At 52.8% G+C, this 21,172-nt stretch overlaps 9 protein-coding genes across 9 annotated transcripts; 6 read left to right on the top strand and 3 right to left on the bottom strand.

Annotated features, from left to right (window-relative positions):
* Window positions 1-403: 403 nt before the first annotated feature.
* Window positions 404-1,556, top strand: PV05_03612 (uncharacterized protein; the record flags this gene model as incomplete). Its single annotated transcript, XM_013464267.1, has 4 exons — window positions 404-530; window positions 574-1,148; window positions 1,250-1,325; window positions 1,381-1,556. The coding sequence occupies 4 exons, from the start codon at window positions 404-406 to the stop codon at window positions 1,554-1,556; spliced, it is 954 nt and encodes a 317-aa protein (XP_013319721.1).
* Window positions 1,557-2,846: 1,290 nt separating this feature from the next.
* PV05_03613 (uncharacterized protein) lies at window positions 2,847-4,111 on the top strand (the record flags this gene model as incomplete). Its single annotated transcript, XM_013464268.1, has 4 exons — window positions 2,847-2,887; window positions 3,015-3,639; window positions 3,696-3,935; window positions 3,992-4,111. 4 exons carry the CDS (start codon window positions 2,847-2,849, stop codon window positions 4,109-4,111), a joined length of 1,026 nt encoding a protein of 341 aa, XP_013319722.1.
* PV05_03614 (uncharacterized protein) lies at window positions 3,415-4,508 on the bottom strand. The gene has a single exon (XM_013464269.1). The coding sequence runs from the start codon at window positions 4,482-4,484 to the stop codon at window positions 4,155-4,157; it is 330 nt and encodes a 109-aa protein (XP_013319723.1). The 5' UTR covers window positions 4,485-4,508; the 3' UTR covers window positions 3,415-4,154.
* Window positions 4,509-4,881: 373 nt separating this feature from the next.
* Window positions 4,882-7,521, bottom strand: PV05_03615 (uncharacterized protein). The gene is made up of 3 exons (XM_013464270.1): window positions 7,495-7,521; window positions 6,889-7,421; window positions 4,882-5,953 (listed from the first exon to the last, which is right to left on the bottom strand). Exons 2-3 carry the CDS (start codon window positions 7,316-7,318, stop codon window positions 4,974-4,976), a joined length of 1,410 nt encoding a protein of 469 aa, XP_013319724.1. The 5' UTR covers window positions 7,319-7,421; window positions 7,495-7,521; the 3' UTR covers window positions 4,882-4,973.
* A 1,359-nt stretch (window positions 7,522-8,880) lies between these two features.
* On the bottom strand, window positions 8,881-10,302 carry PV05_03616 (uncharacterized protein). The gene has a single exon (XM_013464271.1). The coding sequence runs from the start codon at window positions 10,218-10,220 to the stop codon at window positions 9,147-9,149; it is 1,074 nt and encodes a 357-aa protein (XP_013319725.1). The 5' UTR covers window positions 10,221-10,302; the 3' UTR covers window positions 8,881-9,146.
* A 184-nt stretch (window positions 10,303-10,486) lies between these two features.
* PV05_03617 (uncharacterized protein) lies at window positions 10,487-12,458 on the top strand. Its single transcript, XM_013464272.1, has 3 exons — window positions 10,487-10,745; window positions 10,795-10,925; window positions 10,975-12,458. The coding sequence occupies exons 1-3, from the start codon at window positions 10,691-10,693 to the stop codon at window positions 12,319-12,321; spliced, it is 1,533 nt and encodes a 510-aa protein (XP_013319726.1). The 5' UTR covers window positions 10,487-10,690; the 3' UTR covers window positions 12,322-12,458.
* Window positions 12,459-12,627: 169 nt separating this feature from the next.
* PV05_03618 (uncharacterized protein) lies at window positions 12,628-13,140 on the top strand (the record flags this gene model as incomplete). Its single annotated transcript, XM_013464273.1, has 1 exon — window positions 12,628-13,140. The coding sequence occupies one exon, from the start codon at window positions 12,628-12,630 to the stop codon at window positions 13,138-13,140; it is 513 nt and encodes a 170-aa protein (XP_013319727.1).
* A 313-nt stretch (window positions 13,141-13,453) lies between these two features.
* Window positions 13,454-15,954, top strand: PV05_03619 (uncharacterized protein; the record flags this gene model as incomplete). Its single annotated transcript, XM_013464274.1, has 7 exons — window positions 13,454-13,704; window positions 13,761-13,879; window positions 13,933-15,058; window positions 15,109-15,394; window positions 15,461-15,664; window positions 15,718-15,793; window positions 15,875-15,954. 7 exons carry the CDS (start codon window positions 13,454-13,456, stop codon window positions 15,952-15,954), a joined length of 2,142 nt encoding a protein of 713 aa, XP_013319728.1.
* Window positions 15,955-17,839: 1,885 nt separating this feature from the next.
* PV05_03620 (uncharacterized protein) lies at window positions 17,840-20,898 on the top strand (the record flags this gene model as incomplete). The annotated part of the gene is made up of 4 exons (XM_013464275.1): window positions 17,840-18,379; window positions 18,690-19,084; window positions 19,168-19,489; window positions 19,546-20,898. 4 exons carry the CDS (start codon window positions 17,840-17,842, stop codon window positions 20,896-20,898), a joined length of 2,610 nt encoding a protein of 869 aa, XP_013319729.1.
* Between the last annotated feature and the right edge of the window lie 274 nt (window positions 20,899-21,172).

The following is a 21,172-nucleotide window of genomic DNA, read 5'->3' on the forward strand; positions in this document are numbered from 1 at the left end:
GAGGCTCTCTCATAGACAGATCGTCTGACACTAGGTAGAACTGGAAGACATGCACGGAGATAGCTGCACATACTTAGATAGAAGCTCCTTAACTCCGAGATAAGGCAACTCTAAGGGGCTGAAAGCGCGATTCATTATAGTGGACTTAAGTAGAGGTTATCTGTGAAAGCGGGCTTACCGGGGTAAACTCATCAGGAGTTACAGAATAGAATAGTTTATCTCCGTTAGAAGAGACACGGCATCACAACATGTCCAGGCAATGGAATATAGATGGAAGCAGCCCCAAAAACCTATGCAACGGAAGACAGTGAAGATTGAATTGCCGATAGCCAACAGCTAATTCGCCCATATCCACGAACCTGGCGAATCCTGCAGAAAGATACAAAGTCCTGAAGCGAACAAAATGGCCCAAACCGGCAAAGATTTCTCGCTCTCACCAGCGTATAAAATGTCCCAAGCCGGTAAAGTCCCTCGAACATATTCCGCCTCCGCGTTGCTCTCGCTGTCGCCGTCACTAACGGACGGGATAAGTACGAAATTTTACCAAGACGACGCACCATGACACATACCCAGCGATTGACACCAAGGGTACGCCCGGCTGGGACTGCAAGGGAAAGGCGATGCTCATCACAGGTGCCAACGGTGGCGTGGGGCGGGCGGTGGTGCAGGCATACGCACGCGCAGGGGCGTCGCACATCGGGCTGGGCGTGCGGCGCGACGTTAGCGACCTGGTCGTCGCCGTCAAGGCGGCAGCGGCCCAGGGGGGTCACCCAGAGCCGACGGTGACGGTGCTGCTTATAGACTTGGAGGATCGAGCAAGCCTCACGGCGGCGGCGGAGCAGCTCGAGCGCGAGTGGGGGAGGCTCGACATCCTAATCAGCAACGCCGGCTACCTGCCGCCCTTCGTGCCGCTACTTGAGGGCAACGAGGCTGACTACTGGTATGCCTGGGAGATCAATATCCGCGGGACGTACTGGACTGCAAAGGCCTTCCTGCCCCTACTGCTGCGCTGCGGCGGCGACAAGACCTTCGTCGCCATCAGCAGCATGGGCGCCCACATCCTCACCCCGGGTGCCAGTTCCTACCAGACGACCAAGTTTGCCATCGTCCGCTTCGCCGAGTTCCTGATGCAGGACTACGGTGACCAGGTGAGTGTGCTTCTGCGTGTGCCGGTCGTATCTTGCTAGGGAGAGGGAGGCCAGAATGAGACTTCGTATGGGAAACCGGAGACGTTAACACATTTTTTCAGGGGCTACTAGCCTACTCGATGCATCCAGCGTCGATGCTCACCGAGCTTGCCAAGAATATACCTTCGAACATGCACCGTGAGTCGAGCATGGATCCCAAGACTTGTGCTCAGGCTGATACGCGGTTCCACAGATCTCCTCAATGATACGCCCGACTTGGTTGGCGATACCTTTGCCTTCTTGGGCAGTAAGAAGAGAGATTGGCTCGCCGGTCGATTCGTCGCTGTATGCTGGGATATGCCTGAGTTGATGGCGAGGGAGAAGGAGATTGTTGAAAAAGACGCGCTTAAGTTTCGCATGGTTATGTAAAGGGGTCGGATCAGGTACTCGGAATTAACCACCTTAGAGTGGCTCCAGCATACGCTATGCTATATATACCCTTGCCATAACCTCATTTCACTGCGGTCCTCAATAGGCTGGGGTCGACGGAAACCTACATAGAAGTTATGCCATTCAGTGTGCGCATTGTTGTCTCGTTAGTGCTCTGATTAACAGAGGTACTGACGTTGCAGTACACGCAACCACAATATGAGGCAACTTTGAGCCACTACCAGGTAGTTACCAGAAGGCGTGAGCTAGAAATTCGTCACGTGAACCTTGACACTGTCTCTAAGATGAGTTGAATGCGAAAAGAGGGTGTTGTAGCCCTGTGGTCATTTCTCGACAGATGCGCAGAGGTACAGGACGAGGATAACGGCGACGAAGAAGAGGAAGATGCCATGGATTTATTTAAGTATAGATAGATACACAAGGTTTGGTACAGTAGTATATAGAACTCCCGAAGCGCGGAGTACAGGCTTAGTATCTGCCAGCGGCACATGGAGAGTATACGCAAGAAATTACGATTGAAAAAAGTATGGCACGAGTTTTTGCATCTGCTATATATACATGGGATAACGGGGGCATCTGGGTGGGGAATGACAGAAGCCGTGTACGGAGAATTGTTTATTATGTGTATCAACATTCGATATGGGAGAACATGTTTATCCCAATACAACCTTGGCATGAACGTTGCAACTCGGGTCTCTGAAGCATTGAGTGTTTTTGGGAAATATCAAGTTATCTATCTGAGGAACTCACGCAGGAAACACCTAGCAAACCTGGCCTCCGTCTGGTCGACAGATCCTGTAAGTACGGTTCGATCCTCTGCAGAGTGAGTGGAGGCTGGATAAGTAACCCGGGACCTCTGAACCTCTTAGGTGTTTCCGACGAGCCGACTATTCGAGAGTACAATAATGTCCCGTACTACTCGTACTGCAACTCTTCTGCCCTCGTCAAGTTCGCAACCCGGGAGCAGCGGGTCAGTGATCCTGCGCATTTTGCAACGTCGCGACGCTAGACACAAGACACTACGCACCCCGGAACCTTTGACGGCGCCCGCGTAAAACCCAGCCCCGTGCAAAACCAGTGGTATGCTACCCGGAAAGCTGCTTGCGAGGAGTTCATTCTGACCCTGATCCCCGTGTAAGGCCAGCCAGCGGTGTACAACTGGAAAACTTTGTAAGGAGTTGTGTTTTCCGGAGGCGCCTCAAAATCAAAAGCGACCCAAAAAGGGGACCAGTCAGAGAACAGACTTCGTCTACTTGACCGTTTTGAGCCATGGGAAAGCCTAAAGCCCTGCTCTTGGGCAAACTGGACCAGTGAGTGTGTGGCCCAGAAGATTCTCCGTTGATTGTTCGAATCTCTTCAGAGCTTGGGCGTCTGCTTCAAGAATATTGTGGTATTTCCCTCTCCGAATCCGGCTCTGACGTTTCCTTCCCTTCACAGCGCGCACGACGCATGGTTCGCGGTATCGGAAGTCGCCGAGCTCACCACCACCCAGGCCACCAACCGAGCTGAATTCCTTGAGGAGTTGGCGAGCGGCAAGCACGATGGCGTGGTGGCCATCTGTGACCGAGCGCCACCCAGCATCGCCCAGACAGGAAAATGGGACGAGGAGCTGCTCGACGCCTTGCCCGAGAGCGTGAGATTCAACGCCCACATGGGCGCCGGCTATGACAGCCTCGACATCCAGGCCTGTACGGCACGGGGCATCTTCGTGTCCAACTGTCCCAAGGTCTTCGACCAAGCCACTGCCGATTGTGCCATGTTTCTGATCCTGGGGACCCTCCGTGGCTTCAACAACGGCATCATGGCCATCCGCAACGGTACCTGGAAAGGGACCGTCCCGCCCCCGCCGCTCGGCCACGATCCGCAGGGCAAGGTCCTGGGCATCCTCGGCTTGGGGAGAATCGGCCTGGACATCAAGAAAAAGGCCGAGGTGTTCGGCATGAAGGTCATCTACCACAACCGAAACAAGCTGGCTGACGACCAGGCCAAAGGAGCCGAGTATGTCAGCTTCGACGATCTGCTCGCCAAAAGTGACGTCCTCAGCTTGAACCTTCCTCTCACCGTAAGTAGGGATCATCGCACCCTCATCAAGTGGATGACTAGTTTTGAGCCTCGTAGTCTAAGACGCGAAACATTATCTCCACCAAAGAGTTTGCCAAGATGAAGGAAGGCATCATTATTGTCAACACCGCCAGAGGAGGCATCATGGATGAAGACGCCCTGGTTGACGCCTTGGATTCGGGACGGGTTCTTTCGGTCGGACTCGACGTGTATCAGCAGGAGCCGAATATCCATCCGGGCTTGGTCGCTAATCCGCATATTTGCTTGCTTCCCCATATGGGCACATCGACGGTCGAGGTAAGTTCTTGCTGATGTCGGGAGACCGTGCGGACGACACGGCTGACAGGTAGAAGACCAAGACAAGGATGGAGGAGTGGACAATCGGCAACGTTCGGTCGGCGCTGGAGACTGGCAGGTTGAAGAGCTCGGTGCCCGAGCAGGTGCATCTGCTGGCGAGCAGTCCGAAAATCTGAGGCAGATACACGCAGGCTGTCCTGCCCAGTCCACCCCGACACGTCAACAAAGCCAGTCACCATCATTTTCCGGCCCAAAGAAATCCATCCTCGACGTGCTGAAATCACCGAAATCCGGCAGGGCCATGTCGAGGAAGTTGAAGGAATTGGGAAAGGACTCTTGGGTTCGAGGAACAATCAGCGTGCCCAGGAGGCTCTGGAGCCCGTACGACGTCCGTCTCGTGTCGTTGAAAATGTCCATACCGGTGGGGCCGTCGGGGTTGTTCTTGGTGTCTAGAATGAGCTGGATAATGTCGGTATATCGCTGTGCACAGGGCCATCGAGTGGCCATCTGTCTCAAGACGTTGAGGAGAGGCTCCAGGTCCGCGGGCATGGACCCGTAAGTAGTCTCGTAGCCGGTAGTCCAGAGAATGATGAGGCTCCTCGCAGCGACCCACACCACAAACGCAAACATCTGATTGAGCTGATCGAGCTCCTGAGGTTGTATAGAGCTTGCCAGTGAAACCACTCCTCAGATAGACTGGCGACAGCGACCGCGCGCTGACGACGATGGACGCAGATAATTCGACGTCGTTGATGGAAATGCCGCTACCGTGTACATTCTGATGTTGATGCTGTGAAAATCACATTGTTAGCGACAAGACGTAAGGAAGAAAGGACGGTCATACAGTTGTGCTGTGGCATGGAGCATGACCCACATGGGGTCGAAGGTGGCTGTTCGCTGCCGGATCTCGCGGGGGCAGGTTTTCAAATCACGTAGACATGGTGATGTCGAGGCGCCGGAAGATGCTCTGCCACTCTTGACAATGAGCAGGCAGCGTCAGATCGAGTGGCTTGATGAGAAGCTGATTGGAACGGTCCATCAAAGCCAGCAAGTCAATGTTGTGGTGCCACAGGGCGGCAGGACAACGGTGGTGTGTGAGTTTCGAATATTCTTTGCATCGATGCCACCGGGCTGGCCGTGCGAGGCACTGGAAAAGCGATCAAGACCGTAGATAATCCAGAACAGACGTCGCTTCGCCTCCACGGCAATGTTGGAAACGCCCGCCCCGTTGTCGTCGTCCTCATTTCTCACTAGTGGCGTGTTGGTCTCCGGTGTGGTCGGCGAAGGACTCTTTGCGAGTCCCAGATGTCGCACAAGCATGGACATGACATTCCATGTTCGTGGACCCGGGCCTTGGCCAAGGGAGTCCAGAGCCAGGAGCGCAAGTGCTTGAGTCGAGACCAGGGTGCACACGTCGATGGTCTTCAGGAGTACCTGCACTAGTGAGGTTTTGATGAAATGGTCTCGCTCTTTGGCCGACGGGGCAGATTTCCTCCAAAAGTGAAAGGTCACTGCTAAGATGCCATGGAGCAAGACCTGACGCTCCGGAGCCAAGATGTTGTCCGTAAAATTGGATTTGCAGAACATGGGCATCCATGGATGGACCAGTTCGAAGAACAGCTCTACAAGCTCCTGCATCACATTTGTCGGCGGTAGACCAGTCTCTGTGTCGTTCAGTTGCGGCATGCCAACTGAGGAGGGCATGCGATCCATGATCGGACTAAGAGCGAAAGAAGGCATGTCTGCCAGCTGCTGAGGCTGCTGCCACATTCCAGGGCCACTATCTGGACCCGCCCATGCCGACGAAGGATTCGCTTCGGCTTCAGGATTCGAGTTCTGCAAGGCTGCGTTGTTGCTGGGAGTGGTGAAGTCTGGTGGGACGCGGCTGAGAATATCTTGGATCGACTGGTTCATCTTTTCCATCGTGGTCTCTAGTTGACTCAAACGTTGTTCGATGGCCTTGCCATACCCAGGACGTAGGCCGGGTTGGCCTTTCTCTCGGTATACGCATGTGCTTCCTGCCGGCCCAAAGGTTAGTTGGCATGTTCCAAGCGTGGAAATACTGTCCTACCCATGCGATGACAGTTGCCACAGTATGGGCGGGCGCTGTCACATCTCGTCTTCTTCTGCTTGCAGGTTTCACACCTGTCCACGCACACGACGACGCCAGGTTACAAATCCGGCATCGACAGGCTCTTGAGGGTCGTTACATACGCTTTTGACATAATCCGAGGGCGTTTGTTGGACGGCAAGCCCATGCCATCGTCAGTCCCGTCTTGGTTCACAGTGGACATTGGGGACATCTCGAGGTCGTCCACTGGACGATAAATCGCAGAGCAATGAGAAGAAGCTCGCGTGTGACCGGCCCGAAAGAAATGGAAAAGGAGGTGGGTTGATGTTGAAAATGATGCCGAGGGATTCCGCACTCACCGGCCGAGTTGCGCTTGATGCCGGCAAGACATTTGGAATGGTGGGTGACGAGAGCAACGGCGACCGTGCTGCAGTGTCAGAGCCTGGTCTACCGGCTCTCGGTTCAGTTTATTGAATAAACTGCGTGGTTCTGTGACAAGCAGAGAACTGTGTAGGTTGCTTGTCCTGCAATGGTCACTAATGGTGCAACCCTGGCCAAGCGATGAAGAGCATAGCGTGGATACTCTACTTAGATCTCGGTCACGACCACCCAGGCAGTCCCTGCAAGCAGCATGTTCCGTCTGCCCAAGCGGTCGGGAAGGAATGGGATGGAAAGGGCGCTGGAGAGGAAAGCACACGTCCCCCAGACCGCGGTCAGTGCAAGGATGGTCTTGCTATCAATGCTGAGGGATTTGTAGAGGGTTGCTATAAATTTGGCCAATAGAGTTGCCTAACCTGCAGATTGAAACAACCAACTTTGGTAGTACTACATTAGGTTTAGGTTTAGCGGGCCTCTTTCTCTGAGTAGTAGAACAAAGCTCACCTGAATCACATTGACACCGGTAATGGCGGTCAGATCTGAACTGAGATGGACCTGGTTGTTTGGTTAACTCTCTCGTAAACACTCCAGCCGCCTGAAGAATTACCTGCACCAAGACACGATGACGGTACCGCTTGAAGTTGCTCGCCCAAGACGGGCTGCGTTGCTCATGCTCAAAGGCGATTTGGGATGTCATCAAGGCAAACTCATGTACCTCGTCGGACTGGAGGTCGCGGCGGACTCGGACGAAAGCTTTGCGGGCCTCCTCAACCTTACCTCTCTGGAGAAGATGCCGTGGTGAGTTCGGCATGAAGGTGATCAGTCCGATGAACATGATGACACCCCAAGGGATTTGCAGGGCAAGAGGAAGGCGCCACTGGAGCTGGCCATAGGGAGCATAATTGCAGGCAAACCCCACCCAGTTGGACACCATGATGCCGCACGACAGATTGAATCCAGAAAGACCGCCAATAAAGCCACGGTGCGTAGGATCACTAATTTCGGACAGATAAACTGGCACTGTGGCCGCCAGGGAACTAATTGGGTAAGATCATGGTAAGTCTCTTGGTCAAGAGTCACAACTCAGCAATCCGGGCGTAGTATGCTCACCCAACCACGATGCCCGTGAGAATCCGCCCAGCAAGCAGCATACCAATATTGACTGCGGCGGTCTGAATTATGCATCCAACGGTCACAATCAGGCAAAGTAACTCCATGTACCGAAGACGGCCCAGCTTATCCGCGATGGCGATCTGTAAGAGCGCGCCGACGGCTTCGCCACCGATATAAATGGCACCAGCCTGGCTCTTGTCAACCATATCCTGCCATAGCACGGTGCGAGGCACATACTGCTCCAACAAGAGCAGGATTGGGATGGTGCATGTAAGCCACCCAACTCGGGTGCGCAATGGCTGTTCGCACCGTCAGTCCTTCTGCGAATCATCAGGGAACTCATTTCTCCTGACTGGTAGTCACAATGCCGGTGTCATAGCCCTGTCGACGACGGTGTGGTCAGCACAACCCAGTGAAGCAACCTTCGCGGAAGTTTGACTAACATATAAAAACGTGCCCAAACTGGCGAAAAGGGCTACACGAGGGGTATTTGTCGGCATTCATGCTGACAGCCCCTCGTTGTCCAAACCGTCTCGAAAACCAACAAGGATGGCTGGAGGTCGAGGACGAAGCGGGAGAGGCAGCTCTAATAGTGTTCTCGAGCGAATCGCTCCCTCCCAGTCGACCTTGTCAAATCCATGGAAGATTACGATTGCGGCCGGCCCGCAAAAGTATGCTTGTGCATATGTGGAGCTTTTTGCGGAACATTCTTGACCCGGACCGCGGGGAAATTCTGGGTTTGTGGAGAGGTTCCGGCCTTGCGGTTTATTGTCACCCCGGCTCAACGTGGCAACTTAGACCCAGCTGAACCCAATGACTTCGGGCCAATGTCTGCCCTTTGCACAGCGTAAAAGAGGAGGACAGAGGCCGAACTAGCTTACTGAGTTTAGTACCAGACTTGTCAAACGGTCTGCGGAGAATATATATGTCGCGAGAATGGGAAGGGGCTGTTCCGTCTACGCGGATAAGCTGATCAGGATCGTCACGGCCTCAGGGTTCAGCGCCATATGGGAGAACCTCTCACGCACACCAGGCAGATTAGGAGGCCATCTTCACCAGATCCCGCTGGCTGAAGTTGACCAAAGGTATCAACACAGTACTGTGAATGAAGAGGAACGGCGGACCTCATGGAGGTTCCGGGCTCCGGGGACATGCTTAGGAAGCAGAGGGTCACCTGAATGGACGTAAAGCGGCGAGCATCGTCGTAAAATTGCTTCTGTCACAATGCTCGTTATGAGACGTCCATAAAGTCAGTGTTCTCTTGGTCTGGTGATATACTATTTGACGGTAAAACAAACATGCCAGACGTCGAGCTTTTGCCGATCCTGACAACTGGGGATGAGCCTTCATCCGATTTAGCCTATGGAGATGGTGCAAGAATGTGTGGATCTCATACCATAGTCCTGCACCTTTCTTCTCAGCAGGCTGGTACGAGCGACGAGGAGCGCAACAGCTAATGGCTTCACGGGGGAACCTCCACATGGGCAACGACAAACGAGTTAACAAGTTCCCATTATGGTACATACGAATGCTGAAGCGCTGAAACCAGGTCATGTCGCTTCTTGAGCACCTTGCCCAACCATATCCGAACAATGCACATGCAAATACCACCGCTATGCCGAAAGGAGAGAAAATTCGTTCATCGAAGTTCACCATCTGCCGCTTCCAGGTTGCGGTAGTTGAGGTCTGGTTGCTTGTACCTGCCTAGCCTTGTCAAACTCTCTAACGATGATGTCGCACCTCACTTCTTTGCACAGTTGCCTTTTTCTACTTGCCGGCAATTTCTCTGCAAACATCAACCCGCTGGCTCTCTCAACCGCTTCAAGGGGCACTTCAAAATCTCGTAGGCTCTTCGAATTAGGAATTTCTGCGTTTGGTAGTACGAATGCCCCCAAGGCAACATTCCCATTAGGACTGTTGGCGGCTTCTTCACCGAAGATGATTTTGTAGAAGTGAGTCGGCACCGCCACGTTTGGAGGATTGCCAATCACTTCGTAAGACACGCGCCATCTCCCATCCTTTTCGTCTCTCTTGGGCAAGTATAACGGTCCGGTTACGACTCTCACACTAGGATATCTCTTTGTCAAGTCCCGACAAAATTCTTCAAAATGCGCCCAATAGTCGCGATTGAAACCCTCGCCAACCTGAGGGCACATATTGCTCAGCACGAACGTAGCATCCATCGCTTGTTGTGACCATTTTGCATCAGCCGCCGGCACCTGATGGCCTCGATCGTAGCCGCTTCGTGCATAGTCGGCCAATTTGGCGCGGAACATGGGAGGGACGGAAAGGTCCTCGTAAAAGACACTATGTCGGCGAGAGCCATTGTTGAGGAGGAGAGACTGTGCTGTGAAGTGTTCTGCTACCCAGTGAGGGTTTCGAGTGAAGCGGTTGAATGCGGAGATATGGGATGGTGTCGAGAGTGTGTCTGCAATAGGTCCTGGAAAGCCATATCGAAGTATCCCAGCTGGATCGACGGGTGAGACAAGAGCAGCTACAGCAGGCTGCGTTGGTGTGATGACTGGCACAGGGTTGGGCACAGCGACTGGTGCTGGTGCCGGCGGAGGGATCGACGGACTGGGCACTGAAGGTGCGGCTCCCGGTGTCGAAGTTGACGTTGGCGTAGGTTGGTTCTTCGACGAGCGTGCGAATATCAAAGCACTGAGCGACGCGCCTGCAGCTGCAGACGACGCAGCGACAATGGCGAGAGTCGTTTTGGACATGCTAGGCACGAATGATCTGAAATCAGAAACGCGTCTAGCATAGGAATTCGGTCTTGATCGCGAACTTTTTTAACTACCAATCGGATGGATTCAATTTGGGGAGTGCAGCGCTGCCCTATTAAGTGCCCACGGTGGGTGCACAGTGGCTATATTAACGAGGCTGCTGGGGAGCCTTGCTTAGATAATATGATGATTTTAAGGTCCTCTCTTGAACTGCATGCAGTTGGCTTCCCAGGCTTCCCTTCCAAGTGCCTGCCGCGTTTGCACCTGATGACATGCACCGTCTACATCCGCCACTCTACAACTTTCCCGTAACCTTACACTCCTCCTAAGAACCTGAACTAGACTTAAGCATCGTCTCCTTGGGTATACATACGCGACGAATACTTCCTACACAAAGTTTAAACTGTACTCTTTAAATCTTGTGGGGTTGTCCTGCCACTAATCAAAGGATCCGAGAAGCGCTCACCATGGTCCTCGACAATGATACTCGAGGATGGATCATGACATGTATCAGCGGCGTTGGTATAGTTTGCGGCTTTCCCGGAGGTGGAAGATTTCTAACCTTTTATAGCCTGCATACTCGGAGCATCAGTAATATGCGTCGACATCATCCTACGACGATTACCAGGCTGGCATGACTTCTCTATTGCACAAAGTGACAAGTTCTTGTCGGCATCGCTAAGTCTAAGTTTTGGCGTCATGGTACGCTACGTATACGCGCAGACGCCCGAACGCAGCTGACTTGGTGTAGTTGTTTTCCTCCCTTTATTCTATGCTCCCGCAGTCAAAGATCTACCTGAAGGACGCCGGTTACTCACCGAGAGCCGCCTCGTACTTGTTGATCGGGCTGTTCCTGGCCGGCGTCATCGGCATCCGAGCGCTATCTCGAATCATACATCGCCTTATACCGTCTCATGTGGTCGACTGCGATCACACCCATGATGAGGAAGAGAGCTTTGGGAAAGACCGCGAAGAGATGGCAGAACATACACACCCCGATGAACATGTAAACGGACCCTTCGTCTCGAAAGGTCGTGTGGAGGTCGAGGACGATGAGGATACTCCGCTTCTCTCGCGGTCAGCTAGCTTCAGCCCGAGGAAAGATCAGCATGAAAGACGGGAGGAGTCGGACGATGCGAGTCGTAAACAGTCGTTCGCCACTGCACCGAGCAGTCGAAGGCCTTCAATCATGCCTAAGACGCTGACCAGGACCTTATCAAGATACGTGTCCGGTCGGAAGGACAACTGCGACGAGACAGGCCCCTGTATGGGCTATTCCGACCCCTGCGGCCAGGACTGCTTCAAGGTCGTCAACAGGCGGGGCTCGATCTTGCCAGGCCACGGACCCTTTGCTCGAGCACCGACGTGGCGCGGCATGGCCAACGAACTTCGAGTCGCACCATTAGAAGAAGTGAACGAGAGCCCTTCCCCCAATGGATCGGCCGTGCCTCATCACACCTCACAGGATCGGAAGCCACATCTTATCCGTTCGAAGTCGTCGACTCATCACTTTCACCATCCTGAAAACGAGCACTCCGAAGATGTCCCTCGTCGACCTTCTCATCATTCCCACCATTCCCACTCCGTCAGCCAAGAGCACCACCACCATGTTCCAACCAATGCTTTCTTGTCCATAGGCCTGCAGACCTCCCTGGCCATCGCCTTGCACAAGGCTCCTGAAGGCTTTATCACGTATGCGACGAATCATGCAAACCCTCAGTTAGGCTTCGCTGTGTTTATGGCCCTCTTCATCCACAATATCACCGAAGGTTATGCACTGTCTTTACCGCTTTACCTTGCTCTCGGTTCTAGAGTCAAAGCGATCATATGGTCGTCTTTCCTTGGAGGGGCGTCTCAGCCTTTAGGAGCTGGGATCGCAGCACTATGGTTTAAATTGGCCAACAGAACCAGTATGGGAGCACCTACTGAAGGAGTTTATGGTGCAATGTTTGCGCTCACCGCAGGGGTTATGACCAGTGTGGCTTTGTCCTTGTTTTCCGAGAGCCTCTCACTGTCTCACAACAAGGGCACTTGCATTTCCTTTGCATTTTTGGGGATGGGAATTTTAGGCCTCAGCTTTGCACTAACAGCCAGCTAGCCTTTGTATATTTTATGCATCGACAGAAGCATCCCTCATGGGAGGTATAAAAGCGAAGTGGGTATTGTTACGACGATGAAATGAGAGATGAATTCTGCTGCGTCGTAAAGCCTTCTACCGCACTGTTTGTTCTCTTCGCTGTCCCTGCGACTCCCTGACGGACAGTCACGTGCTTGTATGTCATTCATGGTCATTTCAAATACGCTCTTCGGCGCCGCAGTTCGTACCCTTTGAAACCGAAGTGATGGATCAAATGCTTTTCTGTCGCGTTGGATATTTCTTACCTTTTCCTACACGCAAACAACCATGGGTCAAGTCTGTCTCTTGGACTCTGACCGTCTGTCCACGCTCCTTCAAGATGCGCTGTCCTGGAGTGACCACGTCTCTTCGCTCATGGTGTCCGCTGTGAACGGGTCGATTCTTGCCTACGCTTACCGAGATACCACCCCTTCAATCAAAGATATGCGTACTCAATCGACAACCATGACGGCTGCCTACACGGTAGCATCTGAGGACATACTTGTCTTTGCAGCACAAAACATGGGTGCGATCTCCGTCATCACACGCATTGCGGATCATGTTCTTCTGGCTGTGACCGGACCAGAACCCAAGATAAGGAAGGCGCTGCAAAATGGGAATTCTGAAGAGCCGGTGGAAATTGCCGGCAATGGAAATGCTGGACAAGAACAAGAGGAGGAGCACGGCCATGACGAGGAACAGCATCAGCAGATACGAACAGACCTCGAAATTGTCAGCCAGGAACTTGCTGGTGTGCTTAAGGGAGAGCTGGCAAGACTCAAGTGGCCTGAAGACATATAAATCCAAGACCCCGGACGCAAGCATCTCTTCGCAAATCGGCTTGATACGTTGGAGGTACAAACTACAGAAGCCGAAAGTTTGGCATGCTTTTTGACTCTTCTTGTGCCTTAGGTCTGTCGAGAACGCTACCTGATGCTTGATACTTCCAACTATCAGGGCCTGATAGCAGCTGCCCGACGTGCGCAGAGGACGGCAAAGGACGGCAAAGAAATATCCGTGTCGACCAGGGGACAACTACAAAAGCACTGGGAGCTGGCTCGTTGGCCAACATTTCCGGTTCAATTGCGGATGAAGCGGCCATCCCCGCAGTCGTATGTCACCGTTGCGACCCACCGCAGCCCCCCAGGAACCAGGAATGAATGCGCCGCTAGAAGTCGGAGGCGCACCCGTTCATTTCCAAGCATCACCCACAAGCAGTCGACTCGGAAACTCCATCATCGTCGCACATTACCGCAACGCCCAGCTGCAGCCTGCCAGCCTCGTTCTCCCATCTCGAGTGCTTTGTTTCTCCTGCGACTGGCCGCAGCATTTGCGGCAGGATCACCGTAAATCGGCGACAATGTTGTACGTCGGAAACACCTCCCCTCGTCGATCCCCTTCCACTGATGTCTTGGTTACAGTGCCATTCCCCCTCCACCTAGATATCCTACGAATAGCAATTTAATAGCGACTACTCTTGAGACTGCAAATACTCTCACGTTCCGCGAAGGATCGGAATATACATTTCAAGCCGGCGAAGGTTGCTATTGTCTTCAGCCTATAAACTCCATCTTCGTGCTAATTCCGGTCCAGGTCGATATATCTTGCGAGATGATCTGCAACTGGCCACTCCTCCTCCACATCCTTCAGAGGCTCCTGTCGTGAATCCAAATCCCCTAAGCACAAGCCTCAATCCACCAACAAGCGGCGTCAAACTCTCCCTCGTTTCCCTAAACCCGAAGCAGATCAACACAGACCTGTATAAGACCACCACCGCTACGAGCAGTTTGCTACGGTGGAGATCTCTTGGGCTGAACAACTCAAAGGAGCCAAAGGAATCCAAGGAACAGAAGGAGGCTAGAGAGGTCAAAGAGGCGGAGAAAGAACCAAGGTTATCTATCGAGACCACAAGCGATACGAGTAATCCCGCAGCGTCTGCCAATGGCAGCAACAAATCGAGTGTGAAGGTCTTTGGAGAGGGAAATGCTGCTCTGTCTCCGGTAATCAGTAGGGGCGACAACCTGAAGCGACGAAAACCAAAGAACAACATCGTCAAGAGCAATTCGTCCTTCGTCTCTCGGGTCATCCCACACGAGTCGCTTGCGAAGAAGTTAGTGGAACGAGACCAAGGCGGAACTTTTTGCTTTGCAAACATCAATCGAGCATTTCAATGGCTGGATCTGTCCTCGAGCACGAAGCAGGACCCGATGACCAAGATTCTCTTCACCAAGGCACACATGTTATGCCACGATGTTAACGCAATGACAAAGCACTCGACCCATATGGACGTCATTATGGGATCTTCAGCGAGTGATATTATTTGGTATGAGCCAATGTCTCAAAAATACGCACGCATCAATAAGAACGGGATCATCAATAATTCCGCTGTTGCCAAAATCAAATGGATACCTGGATCCGAAAACCATTTTCTTGCAGCGCATATGGACGGTATGCTCGTCGTTTATGATAAAGAAAAGGAAGATGCACCTTTCGTGTCGGAAGAGTTGGTGGACGAGGGCATCAGCATTGAAGATGAGGACCAGTCTACGCTCGCCATCACCAAGAGCGTGAACTCTTCCAACCAGAGAACGAACCCAGTTGCCTGCTGGAGGATCTCGAATCAGGCCATCACCGACTTTGCCTTTTCGCCGGACAGCAAGCACCTCGCTGTAGTGGGAGACGATGGCTACCTCCGCATAATTGACTATCTACAGGAAAGGTGCGCAATAGATCCAGCCGAAGATATATCCTCTGACTGACTTCTATCAGGCTCACTGATCTATATTCATCCTATTACGGCGGCTTCACATGTGTCTGCTGGTCGCCTGACGGCAAATATGTGCTCACTGGCGGTCAAGATGACCTTGTGACGATCTGGTCGCTAGCTGAGCGACAAATTATCGCACGATGCCCCGGTCATGACTCTTGGGTGACTGCCGTGGCCTTTGATCCGTGGCGGTGTGATGAAAGAACCTATCGTTTTGGTAGTGTAGGGGACGATTGCAAGCTCCTGCTATGGGATTTCAGCGTCGGGATGCTTCATCGACCGAAAGGGGTAAGTCGAAGTGCCATAACTTGCAGGTACTCGGAAGAGCATGGTGGTGCTGACACTGGACCTTAGGCCACTGCAAGACCGAGAGGAAGCATCTCGGCGCAGTCGGTATCATTGCTTCGACAACGAACGGAGAGCACAAGCATGGTCAATCGGGTTAGATCTGATTCCAACCGGACCGGGAGTTTCAAAGAAGACATCGTCGATGAATCAGAATTCCTCAACCATGCTGTCGAACCGAGAGCACGAACTGCGCAACTACCTCCTGTCATGGTATGTTGGTCGAGGTGCGAGTGGTGGAGTCCACATGCTGACATGGTCCACAGTCCAAGAAGATCGATGAACATCCATTGAGTGGACTAGCATTCGAACAGGATTGTATCATTACTTCTTGTCTAGAAGGTGTGTACCCACTGCCATGTGATAGTACCTCAGCGCCGTCGAACCGCCAACATGTGGAATCGAAGCTGACCATATATGTAGGGCACGTGCGAACATGGGACCGACCTCGAGAAAACGTCAACGGCAGTCAAATTGACCTATCCGGGAAGGGCAGAATATGAGAGGCATGTGCTCCCAGTGTAGTGCCAGCCGACTCTTATCTCGGGTGGACACCGCAGCCTCACCTGGCTCTGTCATTTCTGTCTGCGAGGATTTGGCCGTAGCTTATCCGAATTGCGAGATAGGCTCAGGCCTAAGAAGATAGACTTGTGAAGCGTTTCCAGCCACGCTTTGCTAGCCGACGAGGGTGCGGCTGCCACAGCTGCAATTTTTGATTGCGCATTCAACGCCATCGGTTCGAATCCCGGCGGATGATAGCTTGCAGCGAATGGCAGGCTTGCGGCTGGACAGTGTAGCCACGACTAAGATATCCAGGGAAACAAGTGCGGGTCTACGTAGACTAAAACAAAACGTCCTGGCCAAAGACTATGACGACGACAGAAAAAAAAAAAGGACGGCAGTGCTTACAAGAGCGAGAACGATATAGCCCCGAAGAAGGTGTAGTAGCATAGCAGGAGTCCTTTCGCGAAAGGCCTCTGAGATCTGGGCTCACACCTGGCTACATACACAGTGGCCTAGGAGGAATACAGGCAACAAAATGGCCTGCGCGAAGCTCAGATGGCCCTTTAAGAACATATGGTCAACTTCAAGCCTACGTTAGTACCCGCATTCGATGTCATCATAGAAGCTAGGCGGCAGCAAACGCGAGCCAGACAAAAGGGCTTGTTGTGCGGACGCTTCCGTTACACCAGGCACACCAGGGGATCTGTTGAGATCTTGAACGCCGTCGGGCTCTCCCCGGCAATTGAAAGACACAGGCCACTGGCTGGACACACGGTGCGGTCGGCAAAATAAGTCGGATTATCCTTTTCAATGGAAAATGAGGGACTCTCCAACGCCGCAGCGGATGTCTCGGCTCAACGGTGCCATCAATCCGAGTACTACTTCGTACTGTACCTAATGGTCGCCCCCAGGGTCACGAGAGCTGAGCGTTTAGTGCGAGGAAGGGTAGGATAGGGGGACCACATCTGTGCAAGCTGCCAAACACCGCACGGGAATTCTGGATCTGGGTTTAGACGAAGCCAATGGAACGTCACTGGAAAGAAATAAGAAACTGCAGCAGTAAGAAGTACGGGGCGGATACAGAGGTAAAGTTACAAGGGGAGGTGGGATGGTGTCATCTCAGCAGCTGGGGAGCGACGTGGGTGGTGATGAGTTGCTCTGATTCTGACTGTGCGTCCAGTCAAGATGAGGAGAGGCTTTGTAAGGCGCATGTAAGGAAGGACACGATGCCCACGGACGCCGTATCGGGAGGTCAGCTTGGGGGATGATGGGGGCAGGGGAAAGGGGATATTCAGGCCCCGAAACAAATGCACATCCGAAGGGGGGAAAATGGATGTGCGTCAAGGGCAGCAAACAAGTACATAATTAGTCGACGAGTGCCATCTCGATGTGAGACGAGAGTTGCTACTGCATCGACAACGAGGTGCACCCTCGTCATCATCTCCAGGAGGATACCTTATTACCTAGGTATCAAAGATTGCATAAGAGTATGAGAATCACCTCCTTATCTTTGTCAGATGCTTGTTTGCCCGTCTCTTCGCCGTCACGCCGTCACGCCGTCCACAATTCCACCTGCAGCAGTCTCGACCAGGTACCTGGGGCCTGGGTACCTCAAGTGAGCACATGCGACTCCATTGACTTGCAGACTTCACACGGCGAGGCCTCTCTATGGTCGACTTGTACAGTGACAGCAGCAGTCAGTAGTCCTACACAGTACAGCCCATGCGCTCGATCCTCGGGGAAGGGAGGCAATTCGATCGGAAAATCTCGCGGCGAGAGAAGGGGTACCCAGGGCGAAGTACCTAGGAGTACTGTAGGAGCCTAGGTGTTCTAGCCGCAGAGACCAAAGGGGAAGGGAAAAGGCAATAAAGGCGTTCAATAACTATGACGCTCGGGTCACGAAGATCGGCGGGCACCAGAGCGATATTGAGAGAACTGCCCGCACCCGTCCTCGGACCATTGGCACAGGCACCATCGAAAGCAACGGCAAAGATCAGAAACCGAGTCAAGTCGAGCAGCAGGACAAGAGCGTTGGTGCAAGTGGAAGAGGGTCATTCAGATCAGTCGAACTCGTGGCAGAATCATCCGCATCATCAGGTGTTGCGTCAGGCGAGGGACAGAAGAAGCAGCAGCGTGGGCACGGCAATCGCAGGTACACAGCGAGAGCGAGGACAGTCCCCGGCCCATCGATTACCGAGCGAAGAGGGTGAAGAAGCCGAAGAAGAACAAGCAGAGACGCAAGCAACAGGCCACGCTCTGGGTGCCGCCCCCGAAGAAGAGAGGCATCCGAGCGCAACCCCAACGGGCACTGCAACACGTTCCGTTCGTGCAAGGTCCAGCAGCCAGGTCTCTTTAGCTGCGCCATCATCTTCATCTTCCTCCCTAGCAGGACGATTGACAGCGGTGGATCCTGGGCTGATAACGGTATGTCCTCAGGCCCATCATGGCCCCATTTCATTCGCAACTGCTCGTCTGCCCTGTATCCGCCCCGAAATCTCAGGCACCATTCACCACCTTCCTGCACTGAGCTTATCCTTCCTAATCTCTAGCAAATCCATCCATCCATGTCATGGTCCTTTTTTTCCCTTGTCGCAATCACTGTATCAATCAATCCACACGCCGACAGAAAATTCCTCACTGTATCATTTGCCATTTTGTCATATGCTTCTGACTTTACACACGTTCCTTTTGCCCCTTCGTCACTCTCTTCTAATGCTATCTTGTTCCACATCAGCAGCAGCAACAATCTAGGTCTTTCCGTGGCCGACATCGCAGGCATTCACCTGAATGCTCCTCCGCCCACCATGAGCCTATCGTGCGTCCGGCATTGAACAACAATCCCACCAATTCTTCCTCGAGTACACCGGCCGATCGTCATTTGGTCGGTGGTCCTCCTTCCAAGTCATCCGCCATGGCCCTCAAGTTCCTGAGTTCTCACACTTCGCACTCGGGCACCAGCAGCAGCGTCAAATACTTCGACGTTCGGCTCGACAATGATTATATCGTCTTCCGAGGCAGCGAGGACGAGGCTGCAAGTGCGCAGCTGTCCGGCAATGTCGTTCTGTGTCTCACAGAACCCATGACCGTCTCCCATGTCAATTTGACTTTGAGTGGCATCCTTCATATGTCGTAGGTCACCCTCACGCCTCGCGGCTTTCCCGGAGTGGCTTCCACTCTACTCACGCGAGCAAGGCGAACTAATTGCTGATCAGATGGCAAACCACTAGCACCTCCTCCATGTCTGGCCGACGTACGGCCTACAAGGAAAAAACATTCTTCGAGAAGACCTGGTCGTTCCGAGACCCCGGCAAAGGCAAAACCGAAATCCTACCTCCTAACAACTACGAATGGCCATTCTCTTGCATCCTCGAAGGCGCACTGCCGGAAAGCGTGGAAGGCATGAAAGACGCATGGATCATATACCGCCTCAAGGCAGAAATCAGTCGCAAGAGAGGCAGAGATATTGTCGTACGGAAACCCTTACGGATTGTCAGGACACTCGATGCCAACGCGCTTGAATTGGCTCATGCTATGGTACCGAACTCCCGTCACCCGACTTTTCTTCCGTTTCTTTACTGATCCACGAACAGAGCGTTGAAAACATCTGGCCGAATAAAATCGAATATTCCATCAATATACCCAATAAAGCTGTCGCCTTCGGCTCATTCGTTCAAGTTGACTTCAAATTGATCTCCCTCCTCAAAGGCTTGGTTATTGGAAACATCTCCACACAAGTTAGAGAAGAGCACGAACTGGTTGTCGACCCAGAATGGGGAATCTCTGCCCTAAACAATGGTATCACAAAAGTGGACAGGACAATCGTCTCAGACGTTTACAAAGTCGATCCTGAGGACGAACAGGTCATCGACGAAGTTGCTGAAGGATACCAATTTTCTCGATACTTGGAACTCCCAAAGTCACTCAATCACTGCTTGCAGGATTGCAACGTCAAGGGCATCAAAGTCCGGCACAAGGTCAAATTCAATGTTCAGTTGCACAATCCTGATGGCCACATCTCCGAGCTCCGAGCGAATCTTCCCGTCTCCTTCTACATCTCACCCAGTCTCCCTATCAACGAAAACAACGACCTTGTCGATCAATCGCCTCAGGCCTCTCGAGCGGCTATTGCAAACGATCTGGCCAACTCGGCACCTCCGGTATACGGGCGACACACCCTTGACGCGTTGTACTCGGATGTCGACGGCTACCGAACCCCAGGAATGGCCTTGTCTGGTCCAGGTACACCCTATTTGCACAGCCGGCATGCATCATCAGAAAATCTTGCCAGTCTCGCTGGTGTTGCCAACGGTACCTATGTATCGCCTATCGCACTCGAGAATAGGCTACAAGATCTGCGGGCGGGTCATCCAAATGACGAAGAGAATGATCTTGGTGGAGGTAGTGGGCGTTCGAGGGGAAATTCAAGCGCTCCACAACCCTCCGACGATTATTTCCTGGGACAATCGACGACTCCGAATACGCATCCACGACTAAGTCCTCACGAACCAGGGTCCCAGTCTAGTGCTTATCCCGGGATATCCAGTCAGCCAGAGAGCAACATGATTTCACGGAGGACGTCTGAGGAAGATGACGGACTCGCGTCTGGCTCTCGGACACCATTTCCTCAGTATGATCACATGGAAGATTTGGCGAGAGTGCCTTCCTACGCTACAGCTGTCAAGGCTCCGGCACCAAGAACTCCATATGAAGACTCGACATGCCTTCCGACCTATGGTGCTGTAGTACGCGAGCCCAGTCCTCCGGCATTGACCGAGCCTCCGACGGCATATATTCGCACTTCTCCCCGAGTGCCTGGCAGCCTGGCTTCAAGTCCGCCAGATCTGGCCGTAAACGGCTCTCGACCACACGTTCCACATAGAAACGTGAGCTCGATTCAGGACGAAGAACGGAGACTCAGGCTTCTACAATTGAGAGGTCGATGATAAGCATGAATTTTTGGTTTCGGTTGACAGCAACGACACGCTCTGAATGCATTTTCTGGGATTAGCACTGTAATACGATACCTGGCTGCAAGTATAGCACGAAAGATTGCATCGCTCATGATGGGACAATCGGAACATCCTCGAGGAAATCACCACTGTACGGCGTTTTAGGTCATATATGGACTGGATCAGGTTGATTGGAAACCATGAGCATTTGGTGTTTTAAGAACGATATGAGACATGTGAAAACGCGGAACCACTTCTTTTCATGTTC

This window comes from Exophiala xenobiotica (assembly GCF_000835505.1).
Source record: "Exophiala xenobiotica strain CBS 118157 unplaced genomic scaffold supercont1.2, whole genome shotgun sequence".
Classification (NCBI taxonomy): domain Eukaryota; kingdom Fungi; phylum Ascomycota; class Eurotiomycetes; order Chaetothyriales; family Herpotrichiellaceae; genus Exophiala; species Exophiala xenobiotica.

Bases quoted from the DNA above. Each gene is read 5' to 3' on its own strand.
- PV05_03617 (XM_013464272.1), top strand. From the start codon at position 10,691: ATGGTCCTCGACAATGATACTCGAGGATGGATCATGACATGTATCAGC. The intron at 10,746-10,794 runs GTATAGTTTGCG...AACCTTTTATAG, and splicing joins GACATGTATCAGCGGCGTTG to CCTGCATACTCGGAGCATCA. The intron at 10,926-10,974 runs GTACGCTACGTA...GACTTGGTGTAG, and splicing joins GTCTAAGTTTTGGCGTCATG to TTGTTTTCCTCCCTTTATTC.
- PV05_03614 (XM_013464269.1), bottom strand. From the start codon at position 4,484: ATGCCCGCGGACCTGGAGCCTCTCCTCAACGTCTTGAGACAGATGGCC.
- PV05_03615 (XM_013464270.1), bottom strand. From the start codon at position 7,318: ATGGTGTCCAACTGGGTGGGGTTTGCCTGCAATTATGCTCCCTATGGC. The intron at 5,954-6,888 runs GTGAGCTTTGTT...TTGGGCCGGCAG, and splicing joins CCGGTGTCAATGTGATTCAG to GAAGCACATGCGTATACCGA.
- PV05_03616 (XM_013464271.1), bottom strand. From the start codon at position 10,220: ATGTCCAAAACGACTCTCGCCATTGTCGCTGCGTCGTCTGCAGCTGCA.